Source organism: Notothenia coriiceps, unplaced genomic scaffold, assembly GCF_000735185.1.
Source record: "Notothenia coriiceps isolate Sejong01 unplaced genomic scaffold, NC01 NC01_scaffold00017070, whole genome shotgun sequence".
NCBI lineage: Eukaryota > Metazoa > Chordata > Actinopteri > Perciformes > Nototheniidae > Notothenia > Notothenia coriiceps.
The window spans coordinates 255,741-275,069 of record NW_011349771.1 but is presented as its reverse complement, the minus strand read 5'-3'; the positions used below and the strand labels follow the sequence as shown (position 1 = coordinate 275,069).

At 40.4% G+C, this 19,329-nt stretch overlaps 2 protein-coding genes across 9 annotated transcripts in view; both read left to right on the top strand.

The window, feature by feature from the left end:
- The window catches only part of gphnb (gephyrin b), a 40,482-nt gene extending 27,118 nt beyond the window's left edge, over window positions 1-13,364 (top strand). For 4 of the 6 annotated variants that reach the window (XM_010776515.1, XM_010776514.1, XM_010776513.1 and 1 more), the window contains 13 exons: window positions 1,375-1,512; window positions 4,518-4,610; window positions 6,592-6,647; window positions 7,066-7,185; window positions 7,481-7,539; window positions 8,075-8,228; window positions 9,849-9,970; window positions 10,159-10,246; window positions 10,569-10,642; window positions 10,866-10,933; window positions 11,053-11,156; window positions 12,032-12,146; window positions 12,976-13,364. In XM_010776515.1, coding sequence (XP_010774817.1) covers window positions 1,375-1,512; window positions 4,518-4,610; window positions 6,592-6,647; window positions 7,066-7,185; window positions 7,481-7,539; window positions 8,075-8,228; window positions 9,849-9,970; window positions 10,159-10,246; window positions 10,569-10,642; window positions 10,866-10,933; window positions 11,053-11,156; window positions 12,032-12,146; window positions 12,976-13,109 — 1,325 coding nt within the window. In that variant the 3' untranslated portion in view covers window positions 13,110-13,364. The remainder of the gene's footprint in view (window positions 1-1,374; window positions 1,513-4,517; window positions 4,611-6,591; window positions 6,648-7,065; window positions 7,186-7,480; window positions 7,540-8,074; window positions 8,229-9,848; window positions 9,971-10,158; window positions 10,247-10,568; window positions 10,643-10,865; window positions 10,934-11,052; window positions 11,157-12,031; window positions 12,147-12,975) is intronic. The other 2 variants (XM_010776511.1, XM_010776512.1) reach the window with 2 other exon arrangements.
- Window positions 13,365-15,827: 2,463 nt separating this feature from the next.
- pals1b (protein associated with LIN7 1, MAGUK p55 family member b) overlaps window positions 15,828-19,329 on the top strand; it is a 16,411-nt gene continuing 12,909 nt past the window's right edge. For 2 of the 3 annotated variants that reach the window (XM_010776508.1, XM_010776507.1), the window contains exons 1-2: window positions 15,828-16,026; window positions 18,858-19,302. In XM_010776508.1, the coding sequence (XP_010774810.1) occupies window positions 18,975-19,302 (328 nt within the window). In that variant the 5' untranslated portion in view covers window positions 15,828-16,026; window positions 18,858-18,974. The remainder of the gene's footprint in view (window positions 16,027-18,857; window positions 19,303-19,329) is intronic. The other variant, XM_010776509.1, reaches the window with a different exon arrangement.

The following is a 19,329-nucleotide window of genomic DNA, read 5'->3' as shown; positions in this document are numbered from 1 at the left end:
TGTGTGTGTGTGTGTGTGTGTGTGTGTGTGTGCGTGCGTGCGTGCATGCGCGGTGTTTTGCCAGAGGTTGTTAAGCCTCATGTTGAGCATCAGAATATGCTGCTGAAGCGTAAGTGTATGTTTAAAGGAGAGAAATTGGGTCAAGGGAAATCAAAGCACAGCGTCTATTCTTCGCTGTGAGGCAGTGAGGCAGAGGGAGAGCAAGATACAGAGAGAAGGGGGGAGAGAGAGAGCAGATTACATATTAGTTACACCTTGCTTTGTTCCTTTTACCTTTGGAATTATTAGAGAGTTATTATTAGGCCAACATAGCTGCTGTCGAGCACCTCTACCATCCTGCTGGTTCCACACATTCTGCAAACAAACAGGACTATCTCTTCACCTCATGGTGTTTCAGTTGTGTAATTGCACACATGCACTGGAGGAATACATGAGTCCATATATTTATTTCTAAATGTGTTTATTTTGCATGTGTGCATTATCATATCCCTTCAAATTCGACCTCTGCTGCAGACGCAAACCCAATGCGCCCAAATCAGTTCTGATCTCTTAGTAGATTTTTAAAAACTTTTTTTGTAGCTCTTGGGCCAAAAGAAAATTCCTAAAATATAGATTCTGTCTCCAGAGATAGTTGAGTGGTTCAGTTCCTTGCCTTTGGAGGCTGCACTGTCTCTGGATTGATTCCCTGCAGAGTTCCCTCCCTCCGCTCTATCTTCCTCTTAACTTTCAAACCGTCTTATTTAAGAATTAAAATGCTTAAAAGGGGAGCGTGTTCTCTGATTTAGGCTGGGCTTTTTCCGTTCAAAGCTTGGGGTTTGGAGCTATGTCTGAAATCATTCGGTTTTCTAACGAATGCACTACATTTAGACTTCTTATCCAAATGTGTGTGTATATGTGTAAATGTTGACACACTTTAGTGTCCTTAAAATAAAAACTAATGTCCATAGCGTGTGCATTAGTTTTATCCAAACCTGCAAATGATTGGGAACAATGATAACCATTCATAAAGTGAAGTTTAAGTATGGAATGTATTTCTCTGTATTATTGCGCTGAAGATAATTAAAACTTTGTCATAATGTCAGTGGATAAGTTTCATTAAATTCCGGTACATCAAATATATTTTTGAGGTCATTTGGAAGCAATCTTGGTCAAAACTATTTCAGATGCCCGATATTAAAAATGTAATGTGCTTAAAAAAAGAATATAAGTTTATATTCTGTGATCAGATTTTCTCAAATATTGATACCCTCCCAATATATGTCAGGGTCTACACTGTACTGCATGCTTATGTTGAATGTGAGTCATTTTGAACAGTTATAATGTTCCTGTTTTGTGATTTTTTGACAGTGTGTGTAATGTCTCCTGTCTCCCCAGGTCACAGTGCAGTGGACATCACCAAGGTGGCCCGGAGGCACCGCATGTCCCCCTTCCCCCTCACCTCCATGGACAAGGCCTTCATCACTGTGCTGGAGATGACCGCCGTCCTGGGCACTGAGATCATCAACTACAGAGGTGAGGAGGACAGTTTTACGTCGTAAATAGTTCACCTGCCCCGTGGCATTTCCAGTTCCCTTTCCCATGATGTCTGCTGACAGCAGCCGCTCGGCATGCTGGGATGTCGATGTGTCGCACCTTTCAGATGGATGCAGCAACACACACTCGCTAAGTTCACATGACAGCTTTTAAACTCTCTCTGTCCACAACTGGACTCCTCGCTGAATCAGCAGTCTGCATGCCTTGGTGTCACTCACACTGACAGCAAAATGCTCGCACACATAACTGTTCTTGGCTACACGGCTAATAAAATGCAACCAATTCCTTAAGATTCATATTTTATTTGCATTTGCTGCTGCACAACATTGACAAGACTATTTTAAATGCTGCATTGGGCGTCTCTTCGTTGTTTGCTTTTGTTGAGAAAGTTCATGGAACAGAGTGTCTTTAATGACGCTTTAATTGATATAAATAAAAATATGGACATGTGTATGTGGAAAGGGTCGCATTTAGTGACAAACCAAACAGAGAATATTCAACAGAATAAGCATTTTAGTGTCTCTTTAGTTTAAAAGTCTACAAATGCTTTAGTTCACTCTCATCCAGTTTGAAAATGGAAATATGATTTACACATATTTGTATTATTTTTTGATCACACGGTTTTGTTGCAGGTTAAATTTGTATACTTTTTATAATAATCCACAGGTTTCCTTAATTAGTCATTTTAACACACAGGGTTGCACAATAAAAAGTGCATGGCAGCCACTAAACACACATAGAACACACATATTTTAACTAGAATAGAATAAAGTGACAGAAAATGGAAACAGTATTCAGTCATTCATAGCCTCATTCAAGATGGAATTGATTGCTTAATGTATCTCTGTAGGTATATTCTGTTTTATGAATTGCATGTCTAAACAGATACAAACATACACAGGGAAGTTAGTTTAGCCCCCGTGGGTCTCGTCAGCCTTCTGGCAGCGTGGCCTCAGTGACACCGAGCCAGGCTGAGGGCCAGAGACGGAGACACACACTCTTTAATTCATCTCAGAAGAAGGGGTAGCACAGATTGGGGGCACGAACACCCTGCGGCGGCACACATGACGTCTAGATCAATGATGGTAGAAGGAACTCTCTTTCTTCTCCCGGGTGTAAAGTCATGTTTCATGTTCCTTGAGAGGGGAGAGAGTTGTAGGATTTGCAGGAGCACAGCTGGGAGGAAGGCAGTGGGGAGAGGAGGAGAGGAAGATGGGATATGAGAGATGAAATATTTAGAGAGACAACAGCTGGAGCAGCTCCCCTGCTGGATTTAGAGAGGTGTGCATGGATGTGTGCTTGGGAGTGTGTGCATGTGTTTATACATGCATTGGTGCTTAAGCTGCTTTTTTGCATTTAACGTATCTCTTATTACATCATCATAATGTTCTTTTTTATATATTATTCAGTATTGAATGCCACTCTTTTACTGTTGTATCCTTCAGGAGGTTTTGTTGGGTAATATAATTAAAGAACAATAACACAGTGTAATGCTAAATACCTCAAATCTGTCCAGTCACATAAAACATTACATTTCTTGGAAATACACTTTGATTTTCTTAACGAAAACAAGAATAGAAGATTAATACCACTCTCATGTCTGTACACTAAATGCAAAAGCACCATTTAGACATGGGAAATGGGCAATAAGCATATTTCCCAAAATGTGTGTGTGCCGGTTCATTACATTACATGTCACTTGTTACCTTTTATCCAAAGCGACTTACATACTCAATACTGTGGACAATCCTCACAGGAGCAATTTGGGGTGAAGTGTCTCAGGGACACAACGACATGCTGACTGCAGTGGGGTTTGAACCTGTGACCCCCTGATCCCAACACCAACGCACAACCCACTGCACCACACGCCTCCCTCGTTCACATGCATATACTTTCACAGTCTTCTAAAATGTCATATTGTTTTTACCAGCATGTTATGTGGAGGAGTTATGTCACAAAGTCCATAGATGTATTCACCGTTATGAAACCCTTTTAAAACCCTTGGCCCTTCTTCATGTGATGTTTCTCAAAGCATCTGATCAAACACATATTTCAGCTTCAGTAAAACCTCTGTTCTATTTTTAGTCAATCCTCTGCTTCAACACACTGGTTTGAACACGTTGTCTGAACAGCAGCTTGGACGGAGTAGCTCGAAAATACACACAGGTGAAATGCTGTTGACTTAAAGAAAAACAAGCTGTGAGGATTGGACACAAATAGTCATGTGTGTCTTCTTCTACAACGTCGATATATCATTTACAACCACTCGTTATGACTGTCTTTGACATGATGTGTGTATGCATGTGTGTGGGTGTACATGCACATTATTTTCATTGATATCAAAGCTTAGATCTCCATATTAACTCCCACATAATCACAGCATAAAGGCGCTGAGAAATGCTATAGATAGCCACATAGCAGCTTAAGGTATTTCTAGTGTCAGGATTTCTCTCCTCCACCCACTCTGCCTCTGTTTCCTCCATCTTTCTCTCCTTCCTTCCCTCACTCTCTCTGAGCTATTGTCTATATGCAGAGTCTCTGTTCTGCCTACACAGGTGTTCTTAAGTTGTCTGGCTTTTTTTTGGGATTTGGATAGCAGCACTTGTTGTATGTGAATTAGTGACGCTGAAACAGAAATGGTGTGTGTGTGTGTGTGTGTGTGTGTGTGTGTGTGTGGGTTTGCATGTGTGTGTGTGTGTGTGTCTCTATGTGCGTGTGTGTGTGTGTGTGTGTGTGTGTGTGTGTGTGTGTGTGTGTGTGTGTGTGTGTGTGTGTGTGTGTGTGTGTGTTTGTGCGTGTGGTGTCCCACTCTGTCTCTCTTAAAACACACACACATATATACACACACACACACACACCTCTCGCACATATGCCACGCTGTATCTCGATCTGAATCAGAAGCACGGTCCCAGCTTCTCCTCCCCTTCTCATACTCATGTCCTCCCCCCTCTCCCCCCTCTTCCCCTTCTTCCCCCCTCCCACAGATGGGATGGGTCGAGTCCTGGCTCAGGACGTTTATGCCAAAGACAACCTGCCACCCTTCCCTGCCTCTGTCAAGGATGGTTATGCTGTGAGAGGTAAGAACCGTATATATTGTGCCAGCTGATTTGAAATATGTCCCCGTCAGTCTCAGATTTGGCATTGGGGTCAGTTCTGAGTTCTGCTGAAATAATGTAGACCAAGATGTGCTGATACTAGTCGTTTTTAGTAGCAGAGGAGTCTCGGTTAGCCAGAAAATCTGCCTGGAATTTCAAATCTTTAGAAATTGCCCCGCCACAAACAAATGTAGTCTTTTTTTGTTTATTTCAGAATCAAAATAATAATTAGTTTTATTGCCAAGGAAGGTTTTCACATATAATACATTTATGTGTAAAGCACTTTAAGGGCCGTAAAAATAAATAAAGTAAATGAAGTCCGCCAATACATTTGCTTTGGTGTGCAATGGTCCATCGATATAGAGTAAAATAAATTAAAATCAGAGAATATAAAAATGTATATTCTATATCTGTTGTAAAAACTATTATAAATCCTTTTTTTTCTTATAAGTAAATACAATATACAGATTGTTGTGATGTCCTGCTCATTTGATACAATGACGGTTCTCTAAATTAAAATATAAAACACAATGTTTCATTCAACAATAAGCCGTTTTAAGGTATTTTTAATGCCTAATTAACTGGAGAAAAAGTTATGAAACACATTGGAACCAAATATGTTTAATCTTGTCTTGTTATATTGTAAGTTTACTAGTGTATGCTGAAATGTAACACACCACTGAAATACAATTGGTCCTAGATCTAATGAAGAGAATAATTTAACTTAAGGATAATAGAGGGTAGCATGAAACACGGTCCTGACATGTGACCTAACACTCAAGTAACCAATCACTGGTGAACCTAATCCAGCTTCAGCTTCTTCAGAAGTAACAACATAGATAAAGCTGGAGAACTACCCAGTGTCTCTCCTCCTGTACAAATGCACTGATGGTGCTGGTTAGAGAGGAGCAGGACACAGTGGAGAACAGCCTCAGGAGCCTGTGAGGGCTTCTTCTGCCAACGTGAGCTGAGGGGAGAATAAGGCATTGCATTGTGGGACATGGAGGGGGCTGTCCTCCATAGCTGCCAGGTGGAGATAAGTGGCAAGAGAGACAGGGTTTTTTCCCCTGCAGCGTCCAGTCATAGTTGAATTCGTACAGTTGCTAAGCATCCTTAAAGCATCGAGGGCCTGTTAACCTGGAGAGCAGGGTGGCAGCTTGCTAGCTCCAGGCAGCTCAGAAACTCTTGCATGTAACATCTGCTGTTGGCTCTTGCTGATGGAGGAGCAGAGCACCACAGGTCTCTCTGGATGAAATGAATCTTGTCCTAAGGGCCTGGCGCCTGCCGAGGTTTACATGTGTAGATTTAAGAGATTTTAGAGCCTAGGCTTTGTGTACGGTAGGACCCAATAACCTAGTAGTTTCACCAGAGCACAATATTTTTTTCTCAACCCCCAGATTTGGATCCATGAGTTGGAAAACTCTCATTTGGATTGTGTCAATTTCTGAAAAATCACAACAATAACAGATTTTGTTTGTCCACTTGGTCTTTCCAAGTGTTTCAAAAGGGAAACAGTGCGAGACTTGTATTTTATTACCATTGTGGAAGCATGTAATCCTATATTCATGTCACATATTTCACTCTCCAAGGACATTTCGCAATATTTAGGAGGAATTTAAATTTGAATTGTGTTTTTTAGTGTTTCATCATAAGTTTTCATTCTTGTTCCTGTGTGTTTAGTCTGTAAAAGAGCAGAACAAATAGGTTGAAGGAAAGGAATTCAATAAAAAAGTGCATAATGCAAAGGTTCTGTGATCTTCAAGCGTTGACATTACTGTGTGTATTTTCATTATTATGTTTAATTAGACAACATCAAATCTCTCTCTCTCCTTCTCCTCCGATTTGTTCATTCTTTTTCCCACTGAAATAAAAGGACTCAACGTAATGGCACACTCCTACCACACACACACACGTTTTTAGCTGTACATGTGTGTAATGCTATTAAATCTTTCTTTTATTTTAGCGGCTGACGGCCCAGGCGACCGCTTCATCATCGGAGAGTCCCAAGCTGGAGAGCAGGTCCGCGCCCACGTTGACAATTTAGACACACATGCTTTCTCTAGCTCACAAAAAAAGTCCAACACACACACACACACACACAGTCCCTGTCACGCAAACACCCACACAACCTGTGTATGAAAATAAAGTACTTCACTTTTGTCCTTCACCTCACGCCTTGGCCAGCTGTAATTGCTCACCAGTGTGTTCCCTTAGCAGAGATGAAAAGCCCTTTGCCCCAAAGCGTGGCAAAAAAAGTAAAAGTCCTGCCAAACTATAAAACAGATTAAACCTCTGAGACAAGAGCAGGCTACAGAGATTTATTGACTACCTCCACTTCTCATATTGAAGAAAATCAGAACACATGCTTCAAAAAATGAAATGATATGCTATAAGTTAAAGGATAAACCATAATGCTTTGTTCTGTGTGTCTCTGCAGCCCACCCACACAGTGATGCCCGGCCAGGTGATGAGGGTGACGACGGGGGCCCCCATCCCATGCGGGGCCGACGCTGTAGTGCAGGTGGAAGACACCGAGCTGCTCCGCGAGTCTGAAGACGTGAGTCTGACTTCTGCTCTTTCCTCCAATGAAGAGGCAGGAAGACGCCCAAATTGTGGTTAATGCAGCCCATCATAAAGGGCATCACTGGCTTGTGTTTTACATTCACCAACAAATGCAGATACTATTTAGAGTCTCTATACCAATGCCATAGCAGCTGAAAATGGATTATAATAGTTTTAGATGTCACTGAGAATAGGTTAAGCCCAAAGATTAGCACAATACACAATGAATTTGGGCTTGTATAGTTGGTTGTGTTCCTTTTGATAGATCTGATGGCTGGTTTGTCTTTCAGGGCACAGAAGAGTTGGAAGTACGAATCCTCGTCCAGGCTCGCCCGGGGCAGGACATCAGGTCAGTGTGTTATTGTGTTGGTTAGTATTGTTAAGTGCCTCTTATAAGAAGCACTATCAAAAAATAAATAAATATAAAAAATAAAATAAGAAGCACTTTCATACTGAAAAATTGAGATTATATTAGATGTTTTCATATGATCATTAGGATTTTATAAAAATATATACCTAAAGGAATACTTTACCCACAAAGAAATATTGTGTCTATCGATTGATCGCCCCGTTTTACTTTTAATTCTTGGAGAAACCGCAGTTTTTTCTGAATGCATCCACAGTGAACAAAGAATAAAGAATGGAGAAAAGTCCCGATTAGTTTAGGACCATGTTTAACAAAAGAAATGCAACAACTCGGAAGCATTCAACACTGGATATGAAATGTAGTTGCTAATGGTCCTTTTGTAGGGTCAAATCCACTAAATGTCTCCAGAATTGTATTTATGTTACATTTTTACTAATAATACATGTTTTAACATAGTGCAGTCTTTCTTTCTCTCTCTCTTTCCCTCTAAACGATCCACTTTGCTTCCTTGTTATAGGCCCATTGGTCATGACATTAAGCGGGGGGAGTGTGTGCTTGCTAAGGGAACCCACATGGGCCCGTCTGAGATTGGTCTCCTGGCCACTGTGGGAGTCACAGAGGTGGAGGTGCAGAAATTCCCCGTGGTGGCCGTCATGTCCACAGGAAATGAGGTAAGAGGGTTAGGAGAAACGTGCATGTTTTCGTCTTGAAATGTTTAATTCAATTCAGGAAATGTTACGCCTTGGCACTCACACACTGTATCTGTATTTGCCAAAAAGCTTCAGCCTCAGCTTCTAAAGGTAACTCCAACGTGCCATCTTCTCTGACAGCACACCTCGTTCATATTTATGCACAATCAACATTGTTTGCTTTGACTGCGGACACCAGAACAACATTCAGAGCTGAATGCGCACTCAGCCGATTCATGTGTGCTTTCAGTTGTGAACGATGTGTTTATCTGTGACCAGGTGGTTTCCTTTTAACGCTGGGATCATATTTGTGCATTCTCTGTGTGACTGATGGTGCAGTTTAAATTTCATTGGGTGTGTAACTTTCATGGAGATCCTCAGCAGACTCTAGATACCCATAACACCTTGTTCTCGGCACTGTGCAGATATGTCTGAATTGTGTAATCAGTCGTGAGTAACCTACTCCATGGCCACATTCCAAATATGAAGTGCTATTGTCCTCATCTCCCCCTTCCTTGAGCAAGTCTGATTATATAGAGGATGTGTCTTGCATTAACACTCTCTACCTGCAGCAATGTTAAATTGACCATGTCGAATTTGGGTGAAACTGAATATCTGTGCAGAGCTGGCATTTACAACTGAAAGTATGCAGCTTGTCTGCCCATAAAGCCACTGTGAACCTGCTGAACTAGATGCATGTTCATTTGTGGTGTTGCTTTTCTTTAATATCTGTAAGATTGAGCAATGCTTGTTTTCCTTTTCCTCAAACAAACGGCAAGTTCAGATTTGTAGTTCTACCATGTAAAGTAGGGAGGTCAAAATGTATGAATGCAAATAAAGGACATACATTATGCTATTACATATCACACTATAATGCAGTTGTTCCTACAAAGGCTGCAAATCATTGATTTAACATTTTCTTTTCTTGGATTTGTCTGAATGTTATGCTGCAGCCTGTGATTACTTTCAATATTCATTCCATGTTTATAATCAATTGATTCTTTTTTTTACAATTAATCGATTAGTCACTGGTAAAATATGATACAAAACAGTAGACATTATCTACCACTAAGTTCCCAGAGCCAAAGGGAACATCTTCAAAGTAATTATTGTCTTGTAAAAAGTTCAAAATCCATCTGAAAAGCCAGATGCAGAATCATCAATCAATGGCCTTTTTTTATTAATAATATAGCAATGAACTAAATGTTAACATGAATGCCGATTACTTTTCTGTTGGTCGACTAATCGATTAATTATTCCAGCACTATCTAAAAGCACAAGCTACACAGAATGATCCTTTCAAACTTCACACTGGCACTTTCTGGAAATCCCTTTATTGTCCTAGTGCCAAGTACTAGCTAAATATAGTAATAATATAATAGAAGCGATGTTTGCCAACAAGAGTTTAAACCTACCTGTCTAGCTGAATTTTTTCTATTCATTTTTTCTACGCCCATCAGACTCACTGCCACCAAAAGAGATAAAATCGTTTCCTGAATAATGATAAAGCCAAATATACTTACACTGACCCTAAAAGACGACGGATGTTGAATGTATAAGTAGTGTTTCTAATGTTTAATTCCTCCCCATGTGTCCTGGTAGCTGCTGAACCCAGAAGACGACCTCCATCCTGGGAAGATCAGGGACAGCAACCGCTCCACCCTGCTGGCCACCATCCAGGAGCACGGCTACCCCACCATCAACCTGGGCATCGTGGGAGACAAGTACGCCTTCATGTTCCTACTACACTTGTTATTATAGTGTTCATCAGTCTCCTATACGTCGTCCACAACTAGTTCTATATTTGGCTGTTAGCATAAGTGTGTGTGTGTGTGTGTGTGTGTGTGTGTGTGTGTGTGTGTGTGTGTGTGTGTGTGTGTGTGTGTGTGTGTGTGTGTGTGTGTTTTTGCAGCCCCGATGACCTTCTCAACGCTCTGAATGAAGGCATCAGCCGTGCTGATGTCATCATCACCTCAGGCGGAGTGTCCATGGGAGAGAAGGTGTGATGGCACTGCAAATATTTTATCATGACGCTGTCTTTTACTGACACCTTGTGGTGAGAGGGGGAAACAACAGCCTTTATTTCAAATTGTAAAAAACAACCAAAACTAAAATATATTTTCTTGGGTTGACTGGGTTGACTTATTTATGAGATTGATACGGTAACAATAATACACTCCCATTGTATGTAACTTAATTTGTATCTACTTGATTATGTTAATATCCAGTATCCACAAATAATTTTAGATAATTTTTTCCCCCATGTTTTTATGTATGGCTCTTTTGTGTTGTTAAACATTTGTATTTTCAATTTCCTTTTAGGACTATCTTAAGCAGGTGCTGGATATTGATCTACATGCTCAGATCCATTTTGGTCGTGTTTTCATGAAACCAGGGTAAGGAAATTAAATAAACGTTATACTCATGCAGCACAACAGTTATCACATGCTTAACAGGGAATTCAAATTGACATTTCAGATGTAGATTTTTACAGCACTGGAATCAAAACATGTTAATATTTAAAAATGAAGTTGTAATTTTTCAAGTTAAACAATGTGAGATTCAAGATTTATTATAATGGTTTAAATAAAAAATCACATGTTTCTTTTTCTTTTTCAGTTTACCAACAACATTTGCCACCATGGACATGGACGGTGCTCGCAAACTAATCTTTGCCCTCCCAGGTAGTGTGTGAAGTTGAGAGAAAGAGAGATTCAGTCCACTGTTTCTGAAGAGGTGTCACTCATATATTTCTCTCCCTCTTCTCTCCTGTTGCGTCCTCTCTCTGTCCGTCCGTTCGTCCTAGGAAACCCCGTGTCCGCTGTTGTCACCTGTAATCTTTTTGTCATCCCTGCCTTGAGGAAGATGCAGGGCATTTTGGACCCTAGGCCAACCATCATCAAAGCGAGGGTAGGATGCACAGGGAAACCAGGGAAGCCTGGCTCTCTGGCCGAGACACAAAATGTCAAAGTTCACCATCTGTTGAGGCACTGCTGGTGGAAGAAGAGGGTTTTCTGTTTAACCATGAAACATGAACAACGGTCAAGAAAGGAACAACCTGCAACAGAGAGGAAACATTAAATATGGGAACATTACAATTATATGTGCACTAAGGTTTCAGGGTGAATCATTCCAGTACACTGCATCCTGACTCATGATTTGATACTAATTTCATCAACCGCTTGATACATATTTATGACGACTGAAGGAACTAAACACGCCTCGCACTGACCTAAAGGCCTGCTCCCTGGTCATGAATATGCATAAGTGTAAAGAAAGAAACTAATAATATCAGACAAACTGAACAGCCACAGCTTGTGTCCCAAACTAGCGTCATCAAGTGAGAGGTCTGGTTCCCTGCCATCATGGGTGCTGTCCAGAGAGCTGTGCTACATCATTTGCTGTTATAAAGCAGTTAGAAATCAACTTGAATGCATTACTGCCACTTAGTGGGGGGAGCGATGGCCTGGAAGCACAGATGTAGCCAGATCCTTTCCCTCAGCTGATGGCATCATACCCAAATTGAATAGTAATCCAGAAAAAACCTTTACCTTTGCCAAATAAGTTGGGAGAGTTGTCACTGCTACTACTGGATTCGATAAAATTAGCATACAGTAATTAAAGCAAATAAAACACAACAATCAAAAAGTAGGTACTGAAAAGAAAATGTAGTATACATTTCTACACTACATTACATTTATTTCAATTACAGACAGTACCGACGGGGATGAATATGACTTGTTGACATGCATCATTATAATTTACGTTGTTTGTTTTCTCTCTAGTTGTCTTGTGATGTGAAGTTAGACCCTCGCCCTGAATACCACCGCTGCATTCTGACATGGCATCACCAGGAGCCTCTGCCGTGGGCACAGAGCACAGGTACCTCAACCACAGCAGGTACCAATTATGTTGGAACGCCTCACTTCTGGTTCTGGATCAGGCTTATACGGTTCACTAACTTGGTTGCATAACTGTTAATCTAGCGCTTTGTGCCAAGCAAGCAATCCAAGGTTAGAATAATAAAAAATAAAACTGTTAGCTGGATGAAATATGTGGTTCTGATGGCTGATCGGACAGGTACTCTTTAGTTAGTTATGGGAAACAGGAATTCTTAATATGGGGTGGTGCATACAACTATGGAAAGAAAACTAAGGCATTCCTAATTTAGGTAAATATACAAACCAACAGGCAATAACTGACCAATGCCTAGCTTGAAGAACACCTTATATTAAGCAAGGCTTTCTATTTCCCGTTTTGTTAACTATAAGTCCCAAAAATACTCAATATTACAAAGAATACATTCACTGAACTGTAGTTTCTTCATTACACGAGCCTCAAGTTTTTTTCCATGCAAATATGTTGTGTATTTTGGGGATTTTGTTTGTATGAAAAGTTATGTTAAAAGTTCTAACTTTAGTTATAATGACCGATGCAACTTCAGAGTGTTCTTTGGGACAGAAATAATAAAAATGTATATAGACACTGTAAGTATTTGTTTATACCACTTACACCTTAGGTTTCCTGCATTTACAGATTACAGCACTTGGCCTTGGTAGTTTCTTTATGTTTACAGTTATACATTGACGGATGGAGAAACTGTCAAACTGCAAAACTTGATCAAATGTGTGACCATATTAAACATGTCAGTATGATGGGATTAAACACAAAAATACAAATGTATTTTATGGGTCCTGCTATAAAGTCTTCTGTTGTCTCTCTGCTACAGGGAACCAGGTGAGCAGCAGGCTGATGAGCATGCGCAGTGCTAACGGGCTCCTGATGCTACCTCCAAAAACAGAGCAATACGTGGAGCTGCACAAGGGCGAGGTGGTTGACGTCATGGTCATCGGCCGGCTATGATGTCATCACAGAGGGACGGAGCGTCGGCGTTATATAGCGAGGGTTGGAATGGGTGGTTCACGGTGCATGTCCACATATCATTGACTATTCTGTAATATGCAACGGCACAGCTAGTTTTTATTGATTTGGATAACGTTGAGGTATAGTCAACATCTTGATCACAACCTAGATACATATGAAAAAATTAATTTAAAAAAGATTATAGTATTTCAAACAAAGAAAATATAACTTTTAATGAAAAAATCTAATTATAAAAAGAGATTTATTCTGTAATATATTATTATGATTATTCTTATTATTATTATCATTATTCTTCTTATTATCATTATTATATTAAGGCAACTTCGTTCCTTTCATTGCAATTGCTTTGTGTGTTCAATGCTAGACCTTATCTATAGCAGTAGCATTTTAATAGACAGCTGTAGGTGCCTGCCAGGACAAAAAAAGAAAATTATTATTTTCTCATCTTTAGTGGAAAAAAATAATCTGTTTTTTGAAAATGACGAAAACATTGAGGAAGACTCCAGATTTCCCACGGTGCTCAGCTACAAGGAAGAGGGGGCACATCAAGACCACTTCCTCTTTTGAGCGCCTATCAAGGTGACACTTCTGTTTTTCTCTCATTAGTATGCATCATATTGGCTTCACAAAGAGCTTTGCTTGTTGTTTATCTTGTGAGTCTTGTTTATGTGCGCAGTGCCAAATGCCTGGGCAGGGAAGAGGTGATGTTGGGATGGGGAGGTGGGGGGGGGCACACCCCAGTCTGCCCAGACCCTGAAGCTTCCTTATATTCACGGTGACCGGGTGTAAACCCTGCCCTAACCCCCCCCAGGGGCAGGCTTAACCTGGGAAAAATAATCTTTTATTTGATCAAATATTTAAGAATAAAAAATGAAAGAAAAGAAACAGCTTCTTTAAGTGCTGACAGCCTTTTTAACCAACTTCACAAAAAATGTACAGAAAAAAAGAGAACCATATTGTACAGATATATGTGACCAGCACTCCTACGGAAATTATTAAGCAATGAGGAGACATTGAACAACGCTGTACTATAACATTTTCTGTAATGATATGAAACTGATGAAAGAGACTAAGATAATAAAAATCCTTGATCATTATGTAAAAAAGTTCTTGTTGGTTTTCCTTTTTTAATAAAATATATCGAAAGAAAAAAATAGTGATTTTCTTCTTTGGTACTAAGTTTGATAGCCTGAGGTTAAAGAAAGTCCGTGAATTATGAATGAATGAGCAATGGTCTTACTTTCCTTACCCACCGGTCCATGTGGAGTCAGTTCCCAATGGGAATGTGCTTAACTGCATTAATATGAACGTTTTCCCTCCTTTGCATTGGTGGAAAGAAACTACTGTAACTACTGCACTATAGTTTGTATTCTATACATAAAATGTTGAGGTACTTGACATGAATATTTCCATTTTATGCAACATTATATCTCTAGTTGTTTATTTTTCGAAGGGAAATTGTGTACTTTCTACTCCACCACATTTATTTAAAAGGGAATTTTATTTTTCTTGACTTTTTACAAAAAAGCAGGGTCAGGTTTGGTTCCTTGTCCTGTTTTGGGTTGTTCTCTTTGAGTTGTTAACAGCTCTACCAAAGACCTATTTCATTTCTAGAATTCTCTTTTGGTTTAATTGAAATGACTGTTTGAGTCCTTCAGAGTTAAAAAAAGAATATATTTGACAAGTTAAGATGAACAAAAGTCCCAAAATGAATGGAAATGTGTGCAGTGGGTACTTTCCACCAAAGCTTCTTAGACGAACAAGGAAAAAACAGCTGCATTTGAATGAAGCGCTGCAAAGCAAAGGGGATTTTAGCTGTCTTTCTTTCTAGGAAGGTAAGTATTTAAGAATCGGGAACTGGCAGGAGTTATCCTAATGAGGAAGAGAGGTTAAGCACAGAAGTGTCAAAAGGGATTAACCTAATAGAAAATACAGCAGGAAAAGGCAGCCTCAGGCTTTGGTGTAGATATTTCTGTGGCTGTATGAGATTAGACCATTTCTGTTCTGCTCTGCCAGGTAGAATGACAGTAGATCCCATTAGTTGCTGATGATTAATGCTGTGACATGAACTTAGTTGAATTAATCTATGTGAATGTGTATGAAATTGATGGGATGTTAGGGGATCAGTGTGAAGACGATTGTTGAAAATAACAGTGAATGTGTTATACTCTCAATGGCAACATGCATGTGTGTTATTACTGACAGGGTAACAAGAGATCTTCCAAGCATTTTGTGGTTTCATAAGAAATGCAGGATGATCATTGTTGGCTACATGCATTACACAGCAGGAATAATACAAGTGTGTCAAAATAGCATCTGACTAATTGTTACATTTCATCACTGTATAAAACATGTTTAGTGTATCTGTTGTTTACAGTTGTGAAGAATAATATGTTAAGCATGTTTCACCTGCAAAAGGCATTGGTTTCTGTTGAGAGCAATACAAAATGTAGCACTCAAAGGGTTTAGCCCATGAAAACAAATCAGTGGTTTTGGCTTTCTTTAAGCGAATAAACCTGTATGTTTCTTGTTCTGAGTTATATTGTTTATTGCACTTATTGTAAGTCGCCTTGGTTAAAAGCTAATTAAATGTAAAAAAGGGAATGTATTGGAGCAGCCCACTTTTTGGGGAGGTGAGGTAATTCCGTGTCTGGCTGAGGGGGGTGCTGTGGAGCCGCAGTGTTGCCAGGGAGACGACGCAAAACAGCAGTTCCACAGCGATGGCCACAAGTGTCCCGACTGAACCCGGACTAAACTCACTGTGGCTGAGCGCGGAGCTGAGAGCACCGGGGGACACTTCACCGCATCTGTGTGAATAAAACATTCCCAGAGCTTTGGACTATAAAGGAGTAGCTGCTTCGTGCTTAAAGCCACTCAACTTGCTGTCTGTAAAGTGGTAAGTCTGTTACGGGACAGCTAACTTTACCGTTAAGCTACGCAGTTAGCGGTACCCGGATGCTAAGCTAACAGTTATCCTGATTGCCGTTGTTAATATAAGTCGAGTATTTTGCAGTAAAATAGCAACAAGGTGTTTTTAAATCTGTTTTTGCTGGTGTGTATGAATGTGCAGCATCATCATGGCTATGTTGTGATGTACCAAGAAACCGATAATTACTTCTACACAAAGACTCTGTAATGCCTTTGGTGACTCATTGAAACATCTTTATTTACCGTTACCTCAAGCCAAGCCAGCAGCCGCTAGTTTTAAAGCACAGAGAGCTATGATTAATGTATGAACATGTTTTCTGGTTTCACCCTCAGGATGTGTTTGCATGTAGCTAATTTTAGCCAGAGATATATCTGATGGTGGGGGCGGTTAACCAACAGAAACTCAGCTGACTCTCAGTGATAAACGTACTATTATGTGGACAAATTGTAGTAGCACTAACAAAAGACTACTTCTTTGAGAGCTGTAACTGATTAACATTTATACAAATACCTTTTTGACCTTATTCTAAAATCAATAACTCACTGAGAGGAATTTGGATCTATTTACTCTGTTTAAGGATTAAAGAGTAGTCTACATTTATGCTGTTGTCATGACAAAAAGGGGTGGATATCCCAAGAAATAGCAGTAATTCATAAAATAAAGTATGTCTTGTATATCTTGTGTCTGTGTTGTACTGGTTGCTAAATCAAGTCTCCATCTGGGACAGTACATCTTAATCTGTATTCCTATAGTAGAAGGATTGGCTTGTATATAGTCTTTATACAATAGTTTTAAGAAGTTTTCCAGTTTAGGACATGCCTATGTAATTATAGTCTTATACTCTATTGTAAATGCTTGAACTTCACAGATATACTTTATGTTTTCTTAGTTTGTGGCTGTATTATTTTAGTTTGTATTTAATATGTTTGGCCTTCCAATGTAACCTCAGACTGATCAGTTTGCAGCTTTCTGGATTTGACCTTAACTGTTGCTCTCTGATTTTACATCACATGACACGTTTAGCTAATTTGCATCAATTTGACTCATCTCTGGAGTCTTGCAGTGGCTGAAAACTTGTACCATATACCTATCTCACACCAAAATGTTCATATTGCCGTGTCTAGGTTGGTCTGTGCACTTCCATTCATTCTCCATCTTGTACCCAGTTCCCCCCTGTTATTCCCAGCATCCCTCCCAGTACTGTGGTGGCCACTGAGCTGAGTAGGGCATGAGATCCAGGCTTAATTAAGCCCACAGGAACAGATGGCCCGCTGGCAGTCTCCTATTTGTCGGCCATACTCCGCCGCTCTAAACAGAGCTAAATGCTTGTGCAGGGGAGGGGTTTGGGAGCTTCTTCCAAGGGCCGGGGGATAGATCTGCCAAATGTAATTAGCTATGGGAAGTAGGTAGAAGAGGGGGAGGGCTGCCATGAGGTAACAGGTGACTTGTGTCTATGACTGACTGTATGACATGGATTGGTCCAGCCATTGTTTATCCTTTCCATGCGTGCAGATTTTCCCCCATGCACTCAGAAAAGTGTCTCTAAATGTTCAGAAGTTATTATTATTTTTCACAATTGAGGTTCCAGGAAATATGCATACAGGTGTGTATTTTTTTAAGAAATAAATGGTCCAGAGAAAGGGAGCCTTACCTAAACCCCTGCATACCATAAGCTAATATCTCCTTACTTAATGATTGTTCTTGCAACAGGATTTTCTGTCTTTTCCCACTGACTGAATAAACATAAGCTCCAAGTAAACTCTTCCAGTCATACTTCATTTGCTTCTGCACCTTAAACCTTAAAATAGATTATAATCCATCTGCGTAACAATGATAGGAGATCCGGTAGTAGTAATTGTATGTCAGGCTTCAAATTAGAACACAGGATCTTTATCCGGGCATCCGGGCGTTGGCTTCGGACTTTGATTAAGCTGTTCATGAGGATGGAACCGTCGGGGACAGGTGTACCCGAGCGAGTGGCTGCATGATGCTGAACTGAAGGGATTTCAGGTGACGAAGGCCAGAGAGCTTTCCATGTACGAGTAAGATTAGCCGTGCGATAGATCAGAAGATTAGGAGTAAATGTTGGCCTTGATCAACAGCCAGAGACAAAAACCAAGTATAACAAAGTAAGTAGGACTTGTTCTTTTAAACAAACTCTATATAATAATACATTTACACTGTCAAAAATATTAAGAGAATGGAGCTTTAGTCATAATAATGAGGATTTTTCTCTGATAGACTTTTATAGATAAAAAAATGAATAAACCTCATAAAATTAAAATAAAGCCAGATTAACCCTTCACTGCCTTTTTTAAAGTGTATAAAAACTAAAATGGCAATCAGAAAACAGAAGTCTGCCCCAGGGGTAATCCGCTCCCACACGCAATGACTTCGTCCTTGGCTTCCTTCCCTGAGCTGCACTGCATTTCCTGAAAAGTGGGCCAGTAGGGTTTCAGTAATCCTGCCGCAAAAAAGACAGACGGACAAACAATTTGAACCAAAAACATAACCTCCGTGGCACAGTTTAAAAAGATTGTGTTGGTCACCAAGGCCCCAGAGTTCTGCAGTCTCTTCAGGATCGTCAATCGCCAAACTGGTGCATATTCGGTTTATAGTTTTCTAAGAATGCAATAAATACAACGGACCAAAAAAATGTAGTCTTTTTATCTTTTTCTAAATGTTGCTTATTAAAAAAAGTGCAGAATTTTTAGAGATACCTATTTTTTTAGAGTAAGAGTAAATGAACATTTAAAAAAAAAGGAAATCTATTTGAACTCCTTCTTTGTTTATTTCAGGATGACAGATCACAGAAAGATCATCCTCCGCTGGCGTGCTATGGCCTCTGTATCGAGCAGTGCTTCGGATCACCTGGGCAGACCTCAGTAAACTCCGGGCTGGTTTGAGCTGCTGGGATGATCACCTCCCATATGAACGGTTATGTGCAAGAGGCCTCTGGTCAGGCCATGAGCCACAGGGAGAGGGCCGTGGACTGTCCGGCGGAGGAGAGCAGCATCGTCAAATCTCCCCGCTGCAGCGCCCACATGGAGAGGATCCAGCACTACCAGGAGGAGCTGAGGAAGAGGAGGGAGGAGGAAAGCAGGGGGAAGCATGAGATCGACCCCAACGCTTCACTACGGCTCAAGAAGCTGGCACAGAACCCCAAGGTGGGCATAGACAATCCCACCTTCGAGGGGAAGGAACAAGCCACCAAAGACACATGCTTCCTGGATCCTTTAGCCGGTGAGTTGAAAGGAGAGGGGGGGGGGG